We start from the raw sequence: 15,069 nt of genomic DNA, 5'->3' as shown, positions 1-15,069 counted from the left end.
ATGAAGAGGAATGTGGAGATGCCTGTGAACTGGAAAATAAAAATAAAAAACCCAATTACTGCCCATTGGATGATTATGTGGACATCATGCCATCAAAACCAAGCCATTCAAGAACATAGACCATGCCCCGTGACAGGTATCGCTGGCTGAAAAAGGATTTTATCAGTCCCAACACTGGTTTTTCAGGTCAGGGCTATGAACAGAGCTAAACATAGTAAATGCCAAAGTTTTCATTCAGTTCATCAGGTTTTGTAAATACAATCTGAACATATTTTTATAATAAACAATTTTTCATAAAAATATGACTTGTCTGATTATCATTATTGTGTGATTATTAGTGTATAGATATGTAGGCTACTGTTATGGGGCTACAAAAGCAGTACACCCTGCAAATGAACCATTAGATGTTCTCTACATTTGTTCAGATAATGAATAAAATCACTGAAATTCTGCTACCCAACAGGCTCAACGTTGCAATATTACAACTTTTCCCTAAAAACTTACTAAAATGTAAAAAATGTAAAAACCCATTTATTTCTGCATTAGATTTCTCCTACAACAACATATAAAAGGTGACTTTTTTTTCTTTCTATCTTTGGGTCTCACAGGGCTAAAGCAACTCTTTTGTCTGTGCACAAATGTACACTCTGTCTATGAACAGACTAAACAGTAGGCTACTGCTATAACAGGTTTTTTTTTTTTTCTTTCTTTTTTTCAAAAGCTTTTATACATTACAAAATAGGCTCTTTACTGACATTTGTCCTCTAGAGTAAAAATGTTACCCCATGAAAAAGTTTATTTAATTATTATTATTATCTGTGTAAATATCCACCAAAAATTTTATGTTGTAACACAGAGGACACGTGTAGGATGGCAATTAACATGTGACAAAGAGAGTTCCTCACACACAGAAAACTGCTGTAAAAAAAAAAAAAGAAGAACAAAAAAAAAAAGAAAAAAGATGGGCAGATCTTGATCAGCAATACAGGAAATTATGTCAGTTGTCATGGATACAAAACCAGGCTGGAAACAGCATTTTACTGCTCATTTGGGGTGTTTCAGAAACGTGGTTAGCGTCAGACCAGGAGATTTCACTTGCCATGATCAGTCCACTTGACAAAACAAAGGCACATAAACTAGGGCAAAAAAAGAATTGGTAAGTACATTTCAAATGGTAATCGTGTTTATGAATGGCTAATTTAAAACCCTTTTATAGATGACAGAAATAGTACATAAATTTAGGATCATAAAATTGTAATAGACAAATCATCAGACAGTTTGCACTTTGCACACTTGAAAGTTTTTCTTTTAATCTTTTTCTTTAATCCTTAAGCTTTTGCTGTGTAAAGTAGATGTGGAATGATGTATCAAATTGAAATATTATATAATTATGTATATTATTATTTATACTATTTTTTAACTGGATCCACATTATCAAGTAAGAAGTTATTATGTGTTTTTTGCAATAATAATAATGATAATAAAACATTAACTAAAACATCCATTCTGATTTGCGGTGTTGGTTCAGAGCATGCAAGTGCTGTGTGTACAAGCACATGGATAAAGTTTATTCTTCTGACGCAATATAGTATTGCAAATCATGATTAAATTCTCTAATAGCATGGCTACTGCTACAGCAACACCTTAATTAACTTTTTCAAAATGCTACAACAACATATTGATTGAAATGGTCTTTGATGTGCTGACAATGTATAGGTCCCCCCCCTCTCTCTCTCTCTCTCTCTCTCTCTCTTCCTATGTCCTTGCATAGAAAAAGGCAGGTTATTGTTTTGCAGAAGTATACTAGCCATTGTGCAATCACTATTACCCCATCAGAGAGAATTGTTTTCACCCAGACCCAGACACGTTTTCCTCCAGTCAAGGTCTTTGTTGACTATTTATTACACAGGTTTTTGTGAGGGTGCAGATTTCAGGCAGTTTAAGACTGACAGGAAACACCTTTCCCTGCTCCAGTCGTGCTTGCCTGGACCTCATGTCTTTTGCATTTGTGCTGATGAATGACATAAAACTTCCTTGTCAATCACTTCCATAGTTACGTACATGCAAATAATTTCACACATTCTTTAAAATGTCATCATAACTTGTTTTGAGGTGAGTGAATGCTTTGAAATCGCAGCTGGCTTGTAGTATTTCCTTTATCTGCCATGTATGCCCGTTACTAATAAAAAAAAAGGACACACGTGTATTCTACTTCCTTAGTAAAGCACCGCAGTGTAAACCATGTGAGCATTGGAATGAACTGATTACAGTACTCTTTGAGCAGTGAGGGGAAAATGCTGTCACACTACTCCACTCACATATTCTGGTAAACTGACATACGTAAACATTGATTGTGTTCTCTAAGTTCTGTAGTAACATATCTGTTTTCCCTTCCTCAGATTTAAAAACTGACCTCATGGATATGGTAACAGCTTCAAACACCACCAACAATGACACGTGTACCAACCTGTATGACCATCGCAGTTGGGCACACATTTTCCTGCCTCTGGTGTACTCTCTGATATGTATTGTGGGATTTCTGGGCAATGCCTTGGCTTTGCATGTCATTTGGCCTAACCTAAAGAAAATTAACTCCACCACTCTCTACTCAGCCAACCTGGTGGTTTCGGACATCTTGTTTTCACTCTCTTTGCCATTGCGTGTGGTTTACTATGCAAAAGGGTTCCACTGGCCGATGGGGGAAGGCCTATGCAAGGCCACAGCTTTGCTGTTTTACATCAACATGTACGCCGGTGTCAACTTCATGACGTGCTTAAGTGTGGACCGTTTCATTGCTGTGGTACTACCGCTGCGCTTCTCGAGGTTCCGGAAAGTTCAGAACGTACGGTACATTTGTGTGGCAGTATGGGCAGTGGTGCTGATGCAGACCCTGCCTTTGCTGTCTATGCCATTGAAAAACACGGAGCAAAGTGGTTACATTACATGTATGGAGTATCCCAACTTTGAGAAAATCGCTAACTTGCCCGTCATGCTCATTGGTGCCGTGTTTCTTGGCTTCGGCATTCCCTTGATCACCATACTGGTGTGCTATTCTGCACTATGCTCCAAACTCCGTCTGCTAGCAAAGTCCAATAAACTGATGGAGAAGTCGGGTCGCAGTCGCAAAGTTATTGGTGTGATTTGTGCTGTCATTCTCGTGTTTATGGTTTGCTACAGCCCGTATCATATTGACCTTCTGCAGTACATGATCAGGAAGCTTCAGTACAATCCAGATTGTTCAGAACTGCACAACTTTCAGATCTCTCTTCACATCACCGTCTGCCTCATGAATCTCAACTCGTGCCTGGACCCCTTCATATACTTCTTCGCCTGCAAGGGCTATAAGAAGAAGATACTCAAGCTGCTCAAGAAGCAAGTGAGTATGTCCTTCTCAAGTGTGGTCAGGACCTCCCCTGAGGAATCCTCCAAAGACGTGTTGGCAAACGACAAAATCCAAATAAGCACCAGAAGCTACCAGAAAGAGAATAGCAGTATGCTACTGAATGAATAAAGGCATCAATGCTTTCGAACCGCCTCTGTTGATGTGTGGCTAACACACAGAATGCAAATAAATGCAGTTGGATGACTGTATGAGATGTTCTGAAAACAACAAAGTATATTTCTTACCTCTAGATTATTTTATAAACTTTCAAGCTGAAGGTCTTCGGACCATGGTTAACATTATATTGCCATTGTCTTATGTAGCTCGTTTGATGTATAGAATTTGAATTGATGTTTTTAATTGCTCTTTTGGATAATAAAAATAGTATTGAGCCATGCCAGTGGAAAGAGTCACAAGTGTGCCTCAATTGTTCCTTCCAGTAGTGCTTCAGGATATTAAACCTGGTGATGATGGTTTGTAATAACGGTATCATAATATTTTATATAGTTTCCCAATTGTTTAGGATTTAGGATTTCTTAACCCGTGACCCACACACATAATCAAGTGAACTTAGATGCTTTTTTTTCTGATCATGAAAGGGGGGGTTAACAGGTTATAAACCATTGAAATAGAAGGCAGTTGTCCAGTTTCTGTGACTTGCCCCCTTTTAAATTTAACAGCTGTCTCCATTTGAAAAGAAAAACACAAGGTTTTAACTTAAACATTCAGTTTCTTTGGCTATTAGTAAACAAACAATCTTCAACCAAACGACATGACTGACAGCATCTAGTGGCCAACAGAGGAATTATAACATGCAGTGGGATTGTGATATATATTTCATGTGTACCCATTTTGTCAACAGCTTAAAAAAAGAGATTGAATACAGAAAAAGTTAAATCCACTTATTAAATGCGAATTAGTCTAATTATGAAGGAAAAAGTGTACACAAAACGAAAAATCTAGTCTTAACCAGAACCTAGAGTCGGGAAAGTTTTTAATTCATTGCAATTGCAAATAAAACCAGCAGAGAGAGACATAACACAACGCAAGAAAAGTGAACATGCACAATACAACAGATATCCTTTACACTGTCAGTCAACTTGACACAAGAAACAGGGAAAAAAAATGCACATATTAATTTGGCATTCTGGTGTGAAATCAGTTCATAATGGAAAAGAAGAAAGTGCTAATGTATAGACGAGAGGAGGGTAATTTGCTTTTTATCATGAACATGACTTTTCAGAAAGCACACTAAAAGCACAATTCTCAGATTAGTGGTCGACCAATATAGTTTTTTTAATGATTGCCAAATAAACGTACCTCTCTCCTGCTACTTTTAAAGGAATATTTTGGGTTCGATACAAGTTAAGCTCAACTGACAGCATTTTTTATTTTTTATTTTTTTTGGCATAAGCTGATTACCACAAAAAATAATTTAGACTCGTCCCTCCTTTTCTTAAAAAAAAAAAAAAAACAAGGGTTCAAAGGCAGAAATGTGACACTTATAATTTTATAAAAGCACTTACGTTAGTTATTCTGTTAAATCTCATGCATTATTTGAGCTGTAAAGTTGTTTAAATTATAATTTTTACAGTCATTTTAGGATTTGAGGGTTTGTTGACATTACATCATCATAGTAACGAAGTTGTAAAATTGGATATAACTTTACACAGAAAAGATTAGTAATAATTATTTTTTTACAGATGTAAACATGCACATTGTTTGTGTCTTGGCTAAATTTTTGAAACAGTGAGTATTTTAACGTTTATGGATTGGCCCCATTTACTTGCATTGTAAGTGCCTCACTGTTACCCAGATTTTTGCTTTTTTTTATGATAAGGAGGGGCTTATCATTAGTCAAAATAAATTTTTGTGGTAATCAACATTATGCCACAGATGCTGTCGATTGACAGATTCAAGGCAAGGTCCCATTCCCTTGGATCCCAAAGCAATTCCACTGACTGAAAGAATGTCTTTGGGTATTGTATCTGTTGCCTGATTAGAAATTCTACTATAACATTTGCTGATGTACAGTATGTAGTCTTAACCATCAAATTCCATCCATTAATGTCTTTTAAATTATATAGCATATTTCACATTATATAACCCAAGCTACAAATGTTAAAATGAAACATTTCTCTCTCTTTGTTTTCAGTTAATTTACGATTAGCATGCTTAAAGGTGCTGTAAGTGATTTTTTCATGGAAAGCTATGACAAAAAATGTCCTACTCTCTGAAAGATTTTAATGAAATAAGTGCTCTGAAATATCTCACCTGTCTCTATAACAGCTCTAAACTCTGTAAACAGCAAACAAAAATGTGTCCACGGTCCGCGGACAATGACACTTTCTGCCTGTCAATCATTTTGCGTGTTTTCATAGTATTGTTGTTGCAGCAAATTATTGAGGTATACTGCATTTTTATGCCATGTTGTTCATAACAGTTGTCAGTTGAGACCGCTGTTTTCCTAATGTTGTTTTTAACAACCATTTCTGCTCTCAATAAAGCTCATTTTTGTATCTTTGGAGTTCGGGGTTTTGGAAAGGGGGGGCGTGGCTAATCCAACAGCTCAGTCTTGTGGAAGTAGAACGGCTGGAATCGCTTACAGCAACTTTATGGCCAACGCATGGCCAACGCGTGGCCCCATTGTACATACATTATGCGCACTCTTGTGTTGCTCTGGCGGTTACAAACCTCAGAACACAAGAGGGCAATAGATTTTTTAGGCATGACCACAAAACCGGTGCTGCGTCTGAAACCAGGTAAATGCTGCCTTCAGAGGCTGTATACGGAGGCAGGATGAAAATAAGGTGCTTTTCAAACTGTTCGGAGACCAGTTTCCATAAGAGTTCCATTCATTCAAAACAGGTGTCAGTTAAGCCATTAACTGATTAGGCAGCAAGTCAGCTGTCTACATTTTTGGATGCAGCCCATATGTGAAAGATGAGTTGTAGCTAGTTGGTTTGAATGGACTGGGGACAAAAAGTCGTATATATTTTTCGAAAAGATTAAACTCAAATTGCTGCCCGAGTCCTCCATGACAGTTGTCGATTGAAAGAAGAAAATCCGCTCTAGCGCCCCTTGCAGCAATGCTGAGAATGTATTTGCGTTGGGTTATGAATTGAGCGCTGACACATTTCACAACGCAACGACGTGTAAAATCGAGCTTGTGTAGCAAGGTGTGTATACGTTCACGTACTTGCGTAGAGTATGTCTGGGTCATTAACTAGCATAGTACTACTCAAGTTACTACACCTAATCATCTCAAACCACTGTAGAAAGCTGTGGTAATACCATATTTTTTTTAGTCTTATAATTGTAGCCCTTGTTTTTAAAAAGCTATAGTAAAACACATACATTTGAGTGTTAACATTTTTATTTTCTTTAATACATATTTTTGCTTTATAACACTTAATGGCATGCACGTGTAGCATTCAGGTGTACAGAAAACTTGACTTTTCTGAGTCTCATACTAACTTTATGTCTGCAATGTATTTTATTTAAAGCCTTATTGGTTTCCTAAGTTTTTCCAAAAAAAAAAGTTTTTTTGTTTTGGAAAAACTTGTGATTGGTTAAGAGGTGGGACTTAGGTCAAGTAGTGTGTGTGTGAGATCAGAGTGACACAGGAGAAAGAAGATGAGAACTTCAGAGTTAGACACGCAGAGTGTTGCTTATTTATATTTCTCTCATACTTTTGAGTAAAGTGTTGTTAATCTTTTCTTTCATCATTTCTGAGAGCAATAGAAGTGTTGAGAGTTCATCACCTGTGAAAAGTGTGTTTTAGTTACATTTTGTGCATAAATTCACTCACTCGCTGCACGCCCCTTTTGCTGCGAATCTGAGAAGCTTAAACCGGAGACTGTGCTCCTATGGCATCACTGGATTCAATTATCCAGACAGACCTCCAGGTTACCGAACACCTGTGAGCTCCTCTGGCATTGTGGGATTTCGTCATCTCCCAGACAGACCTCCAGGTTACTGGAACACCCGTGAGCTCCTCTGGTACTGCGCGAGGCATGGATTCATCGTGGATCGGTATCGCTGTCTCACAAGCTGCTCTTCTAAGTTCCCTGCCGATCACGAGATCAGCTAATGGTTCCAGGACACCATTATACTTAGTGAGTAACGTTCTGATTGTTTCTGCTCTGTTAGAGTGAAGCGGCGACATAGTTTAACACCTCAATGTACCCAAGCGTCGCACAGGCCTGCAATGGGGTATTTAAGTTTGTTTATTTTCATATCTAAGTTAATTGCAGGCTTATATACACTTTAAAAGAGTCAGGATACAGTAAATATCTGTTTATACCAAAGAAAAGAGTATTTAAGAGTGTATTCCTTTGAATTTGGGTGACAAGTTTGTTTATATTCATGTAAAACTTTGAAAAGCTGTGAGTTTTGAACGAAAGGTTCTTTTGAGTATTCAATTAGCTGTTCGAATCTTTTGATTTGTTACTTGATTCTTTTGAACTATTTGACTCCCGATTTGAACAATTCAATTCCTTATTTCATTCCCTATTTTATTATTTGACTTCATATCTAAATTGATTCTTTGAAAAAAACTATGTGAATCTTTTGAGTAAAACTATTTAATTCCAGTGTGAATGATGTGTTAATTTTGAAAACTTTGATTCTTAAAGTGAATTTATTTGATTCATTTGAAGTGAATTAAGTGATTCTTTAGCTTCATCTGGTTAAAGTATTTGATTCTTTTGAGTATCCAACTGGATTATCCATTAGCAAATATAACTCTAATATTTCAATGAACACAGAGCACTTTATTTCAAGGAAGGAAGTGCTACAATATAAAATGGAAGCACCACTAGGATGTTTGACATATTTAGTGTATTTTGAGAGAAGCAGCCAGTGCAGTCAATATGACTACTCCCCCAGACATTCTGAAGTTTGAATTAATTAAATGGAGTGAAGGGTTAGGAGTTTATCCCTCTTATCCTCTTGTGCTCACTGGTGTACGTACAGACGTAGATATCACAGCCATTGAAGATGCTGCACAAGCTGTGAAGGCTTTTGGGAGAGTACATGTAAGGGGTGACAAGTACAACTCAAGAATGAGATGTAATATGGTGCTATGTGAGTGCCGACAGCCTTTAAACCCTAATCACACTCCCTCTGAGATCATACCTACCAGTGGAGTATCCCCCTGGAAACCATACTGCTTACCCAGCCTGCGAGTGGTCCTGATCAGTTCTCTGAAAAATTCAGTAGATTGTTGAGAGAGGAAGGAAAGACAATGGAAGATGTCAAAGCCCTTTTCTCCAAAGAACCTGTACAAGCGAGTTCACCTGATAGTATTATTAGAGCAGTTGGAGATCTGCTTGAGACCTTCTAATGACAGTATTGCATTCAGACGCTTGAGAACATTTTCTGGGAAAGTTCCCACTCCTTCTGGTGAAGAAAGCCTAGAACATTGGTTCACACAAGCCCACTTTGAAGGGTGAAGAGAGTTACTGTTCAAACAGAGAAGAGCATAGTCGAATATTTGAAAGCTTGAAAGGCCCAGCCTTGGATATTATTCAAGCTGTGAGGCTAAACTACCCAGAAGCCAGTCCTTCTGAATACTATACAGCATTAGAAAATGCCTTTGGAACTCCTGAGTCTAGAAAGGACCTGTATTTCACCATCAGAACTATGCACCAACAGTCTGGTGAAAAGCTTTTTGACTTCCTGCAGAGATTGAGAGATCTCTCAGAAAAGTCATTCAAAGAGGTGCCATATCTCCTCAATGCACTGATCAAGCTAGGCTGGAACAGCTTATTAGAGGTTCCTCAGAGACTGACAAGACACTTGTACATCTCCGTCTCAGGGAGAGAAAAGAAAAGCCTCTTACATTCTTACAGTTGTTGAATGAATTTCGAGAGGAGGAAGAGTATGAAGCCTCACAATGTAAGTTGAATCCTACAGTGAGGTAGGTTCAGCCTACAGAAGAGGTAACACCAAAATCTTCTGAAATTCAAGAGTTGAAAGCAGAAAAATGTTGACCTCCAAGCTTGGAGAGTTAACAAATAAAAGAGATACAGAGCCTGAAACAAAGAGTCAAAATTCTAAAAAGACAGTTGAGATCATCACAGAGTGTGTTTTGCAGAAACAAGTGAAACAGCTTCAAGAGCAGCTCAGTGTAATGACTGTCACACAGCACTTCAGTGTCTAGAGATTCACAAAAGAAGGAAGTTAAACACAAACCATTTCATTACAAGCAGTCTCAGTTTCCTAATTACTCTCCTGAGTTCTTTTGCTATGGATGTGGTGAAGATGGCCACATTGCCACTCATTGTAACTCTCCAGAGAACACTGCAAAGTAATTCCGAAACTGATCCGAGCTCTTCGTAAGAGTGAAAGTGAAAAAGATCCTATCCATGAACCAACTGCAGCAGTGGAGAATTGTTCTGTCAGATGAGGAACTGTAAACTCTCCTAAGCTCAGTCGCCTCCCAGAGGGCTTAGTTGGTCCCTCTACTCTTGCTAATGTGACAATTGAAGGTCAGCCCTGTAAAGCCCTACTTAACAGTAGTTCTCAATTCGCAATAGTATTTGAGAGCTGGTACAAGCAGTACATTTCTCATGTTCCAATTTTGCCACTAACAGACCTTGCCATATGGGGTCTCAGTGATTCCACTTACCCTTATAGGGGTTATATATCTGTTGACTTGACTTTCTGCAGTTACAAATAGCTTGCTGAAGAGAGTTTCCATCTTGACTCTGGTATGTCCAGACCAAAAAATCCTGATCCTGTGTCTGTCATTCTTGGCAACAAAGCTTCTAAGATCAAAACATTGTTTGCACACTGTAAAGAGTTGGACAATGACCGTACAATCAGATCTCTGAGAATAATACCTTATGAGTTGAAAGTCCCAAAACAGTCCCTGAAGTTAAGCAGTTTAGTACCTGATGATGCTGTGAGACTTGTAAAATGGTTAGGTTCAAGACCCTTAACCTTCCCTTCTCATAGCACTAGCTATGTTGTCTGTAAGGTTACTTCCTACCAACCTTTAGGCAACAGCATTTTCATGGTGGAGACTCCAGAAGACAACAAACTCCCTGCCAGTGTGTTAGTGCCTTCTCTAGTGATGACTTCAGCTACCATGGGTGTAAATAACTTCCTCTTACCAATGCGTAATGAGTCCCAAAAAGAAACTGCCACTCCTTGCTTATGTGTATGCTGTAGACACTGCAACTGTGCTACATCCAAGCAGAAAGCTGTCAGAGAGGGCTGGAGTATTTTCACTGGACGAATGGGATATGAGACTGGTCAAAGGGGTAGAACACCATATAAGATGTGATTCTAAGCCATTCCGTGAGAGATCCAGGAGAACTGCACCAGCTGACATTGATGATGTCCGCCGCCATTTACAAGAACTGCTGGAAACAGGAATAATTAAAGAATCCTGTAGCCCTTATGCCTCCCCCATAGTTATCGCCAGGAAAAAGGTTAATGGAGGCTGCAGTGGGTGACATGAACCTGTTAGAAGTACTTGTCTATTTGAATGATCTTATAGTGTTTGGAAAAACAATTGAGCATGAAGAACACATTTTTAATGTGCTGGATCGGCTGGAGGAGTGTGGTCTCAAAATCTCGCTTGACAAGTGTCAGTTTTGTCAGCCACAAGTGAAATATGTGGCCCTGTTGTGTCTCCTGCTGGCATTGCCACAGACCCAGAAAAAGTTCTAAATTGGACGAAACCAATAGATCTCAAATCTTTAAGGTCGTTACTTGGATTCTGTGGATACTACCATCAACTCATTGCAAATTATTCCACAATTGTCAGACCCTTGACAGAGTTGACCAAAGGTACTACTTGTTTTCCTTTTCTTTTGCGCAAGAGGATCAAAAAGCAGCACTACTTTGAAGAGTCTGAACCTTTTGCTGACTGATGGGATGAAACCTGTGATGCTTCCTTCCAGAAAGTCATACATTGTCATACGAATGGCCCCAAACAAACCTTACATCTTACATGTTGATGCAAATCTTGATGGTTTGGGAGCTGTACTCAACCAAGAATACCCTGAAGGCCTCCGTGCTGTTGCTTTCCCCAGCTGAAAGTTGAGTTGGTCAGAACGCAACTACCCAATTCATCGGCTAGAGTTCCTTGCCCTGAAAAGGTCCATCATGGATACATTTAACAATTTCCTGTATGGTGCCAAATTTAATGTGAGAATGGATAACAATACTTAACGCAAAACTTAACGCTACTGGCCACAGTTGGTTAGCTGCCTTGACTACTTACGACTTCAATGTACAGTACAAACCTCAAAAGAACAACATTGATGCAGATTTGTTGTCCAGGAATGCACAAGATATTAGGGCTGCTTGATTATGGCAAAAATCATAATCACTATTATTTTGGTCAATATTGAGATCACAGTTTTTTTTTTTTTTTTTTTTTGGAATGCCCAATTCCCACTACTTAGTAGGTCCTCGTGGTGGTGTGGTTACTCACCTCAATCCGGGTGGCAGAGGACAAGTCTGAGTTGCCTCCGCTTCTGAGACAGTCAATCTGCGCATCTTATCACTTTGCTCGTTGTGCATGACACCGCGGAGACTCACAGCACGGGAGGCTCATGCTAATCTCCGCGATCCACGAACAACTTACCACATACCCCATTGAGAGCAAGAACCCCTAATCGAGACCACGAGAAGGTTACTCCATGTGACTCTACCCTCCCTAGCAACCGGGCCAGTTTAGTTGTTTAGGAGACCTGTCTGGAGTCACTCAGCATGCCTTGGATTCAAACTCGTGACTCCAGGGGTGGTAGTCAGTGTCAATTCTCGCTGAGCTACCCAGGCCCCCATATCAGATCACAATTATTTATCACGATTACTCACTGACTTTGGAAACATCATGCATTTATTGAACTTTTTTAAAAAACTTGTCTTTTTAACAGTGGAATTCCTTGAACTTGAAATGTAAACTGCACTGGGTAGGGGAGGAGGCTATTTTCATATGAGAATTATTATATGTTATGTATGGTAGTCAAATAAAGGAAAGCCTTCCCCCAAGCAATCAGACTTTTGAACTCTTGATCTCTCTTATCTTACACTGGACTGTCATAAATTATATTCTCTCTTAACAACAAACTGGCAACTGACTATCAACCGACAGCCTGAATGTCATACAGCACAATACAATCTACTGTATATTTTTTATATACTATTTTATTTTATTTGTATTTATTTATTTATTTATTTTTATACGATGTGTTCTATATTGTGTGTATGTGTATCCTATATTGTGTGTATTGTATACTGTACATTGTATATTATTATCTGTTTATTGTGTTGTGTGCAATTATGTGTATATTAGATATGTAAATTGTATTATGTAAATCTGATGTTTATTGTAAACTGGTATATGTCTCATCACTGTCATGACTGCTATGTTGCTTGGAACTGCACCCAAGACTTTCACCCACTGTTGCACTTGTGTATATGGTTGAGTGACAATACAGTGATTTGATTTGATTGACTGAGGGGTGATCATACTTCTATGGAATGAGATCTACTTTTTCATCATGTTATTGCAGCAAGATCTACCATGTACAATAAAGGCTATACATTATCACAATACCAAAATTTCAGTAGTTGGTAGTGAAATTTGATGATTCTCAATACCAGCTTCAAAACCACAACAAATAATAACACTAAATAATATGTTAATTATGGAAGAATGGTTTCAAGTTCTTAAGTAATTATTCAAAACTAGTAAATAGTCAGTAATAAAATAACAATAAAAAAACAGCAATGAATAGAAATAGGTAAAAAATAATAGAACAAAAAATAAAAATTAAGAAAATTCAGTGCTTTTTTTAACAGCTTTATACGTTTTTAACAGCAGAGGCTACCAAGTATTCAAGTAAACATTCAGAATGAAATGCAACATAAAAAAACTACTGGTCTTCACTGTATGATTATAATACATTAATACTTTTTAAAGCTACTAAAGTTACCCAATCAAGAGCAGTGAGTGTTTTCTTTCTTTCCTGTAATGGTTGTTTGATTATTATAATGACACACTTCACTAGACGGCAGCAGGTCTGTTAGCTTACATTTATATTACAAGTCTGACATTTTAATACAAATCTGCTTTTTTTCTCCACTGTTTACGTTCACTTTAGACATCACTCTTTGTGTTTTCATGAATGCCTCACCAAGACGGGCATTTTGGCGGAATATAAATGTATTTGACAGTTCAGGTGTGCATTAGCGCAAGCATTTTTGGAACACATGCACATGTTCAGCACACACACATATGCCACCTGTCAATCAAACAGGGCGCAGCTATTACTAGATCGCTAGCGAATTATGAAATTACGTGCTCTGGATTACTTTCAACAGCAGAATAAGAATATTAACTTTTTAATAAGTGACAGACCTAGGCTATCACATATATAAGCAGATATTTTTTCATTATTGATATTTTAATCAGTCTGCTTGTCCGGTCGCACAAATAAAATTATCTTTCTCTAGCCCCTTCAAAAATCCACTTGTCACCGACAAGCCGACAAGTGTTAATGTTGAGCCCTGATTAAATATTGTATTCAATATTCTCCGATAACATTTTTTTTCTTCTGCAGTATAGCTCCTAAAGTAAATGTATGTTGTTTTAAAGGAGTTTTAGATATTATTTTGACAAGTGACGAGTGTCCCCACACCAGAGTGTGCATCAGTTGGGAAAGATTCAATCTCTTCCCCAGTCACTTCACGCAACTCATAGACTGAGTCTATCGCTGACCGCACAGAGAAATGCCGGTTTCTGAGTTTATTTTCATAACCCGCTTCCTTATTATTTGAATTGTAATAAAGGATGCTTTAAAGATATAACACTGGGGTGTTTCATTGCGAAACGGAATGCGGCACAATAATCATTTTATCTCGATTATCTTGTTTTCATAATCATTGGAAGCCAAAATCATAATTAAAAATAAAATTTGATTAATCGCCCAGCCCATAAGATGTCCAGGAAGAATGGGAGATTATACCACCGTCTGGAGTGAAAGCTCTTTGTCGTCAAGTTCATGTCAGCAATAATGATGTACCATCCAGATTTGTAGATCAGCTTGGAGCTCCTCCTGATGCCATCCCTGATGTTTTTGCCTTCCCCACACAACTTGAAGTGAGTCCTCTTGAGCAGTTGAGTTGAAATCAAAGCCCAGAGATCAGATCCAGCCATTGGTGTTGTGCTGAAGCAAGTTGAGGCTGGAAAGCCCATTTCAGATCTGAAAACACAAAACCCAGAAATTGCAATACTTCAGAGGGAGAGCCCTAAGATCAAAATGAAAAAAGGACTCCTACATCAATTCATCCAGAGATCTGGAAAAGAAGTGTATCAGTTAGTACTGCCAGCTGTGTACAGGATTATGGTCCCGAAGACCATGCACAATGATATAGGTCATTTTAAAGTTGAGCGCAATATGAAGCTCATTAAGGACTGATTTTATTGGCCCAGAATTGTTTTTGAGATCACTCAGTACATCAAAAACTGTGGTAGATGTGTGGCTCGAAAGACAGTGCCAAAGAGAGCCACACCGCTGCAACAAATCATAAGTTCCAGTCCCTAAGACTTGGTGTGCATAGACTTTTTGTCTGTTCTAAAGGAATTTCAAATGTGTTGATTGTAACAGATCACTTTACCACTTATGCACAGGCTTCCACTACAAGATATCAAAAAGCCTTGA

General features: G+C 38.2%; 1 protein-coding gene across 1 annotated transcript; it reads left to right on the top strand.

Moving 5' to 3' along the window:
• The first annotated feature begins 995 nt into the window (after positions 1-995).
• LOC127446812 (G-protein coupled receptor 183-A-like) lies at positions 996-12,860 on the top strand. The gene is made up of 2 exons (XM_051708054.1): positions 996-1,156; positions 2,400-12,860. Exon 2 carries the CDS (start codon positions 2,417-2,419, stop codon positions 3,509-3,511), a length of 1,095 nt encoding a protein of 364 aa, XP_051564014.1. The 5' UTR covers positions 996-1,156; positions 2,400-2,416; the 3' UTR covers positions 3,512-12,860.
• The last annotated feature ends 2,209 nt before the right edge of the window (positions 12,861-15,069 follow it).

The sequence above is a fragment of the Myxocyprinus asiaticus genome, chromosome 10 (genome assembly GCF_019703515.2).
Source record: "Myxocyprinus asiaticus isolate MX2 ecotype Aquarium Trade chromosome 10, UBuf_Myxa_2, whole genome shotgun sequence".
Classification (NCBI taxonomy): domain Eukaryota; kingdom Metazoa; phylum Chordata; class Actinopteri; order Cypriniformes; family Catostomidae; genus Myxocyprinus; species Myxocyprinus asiaticus.
The sequence above is the reverse complement of the archived record's forward strand: the minus strand, read 5'-3'. Positions and strand labels throughout refer to the sequence as shown.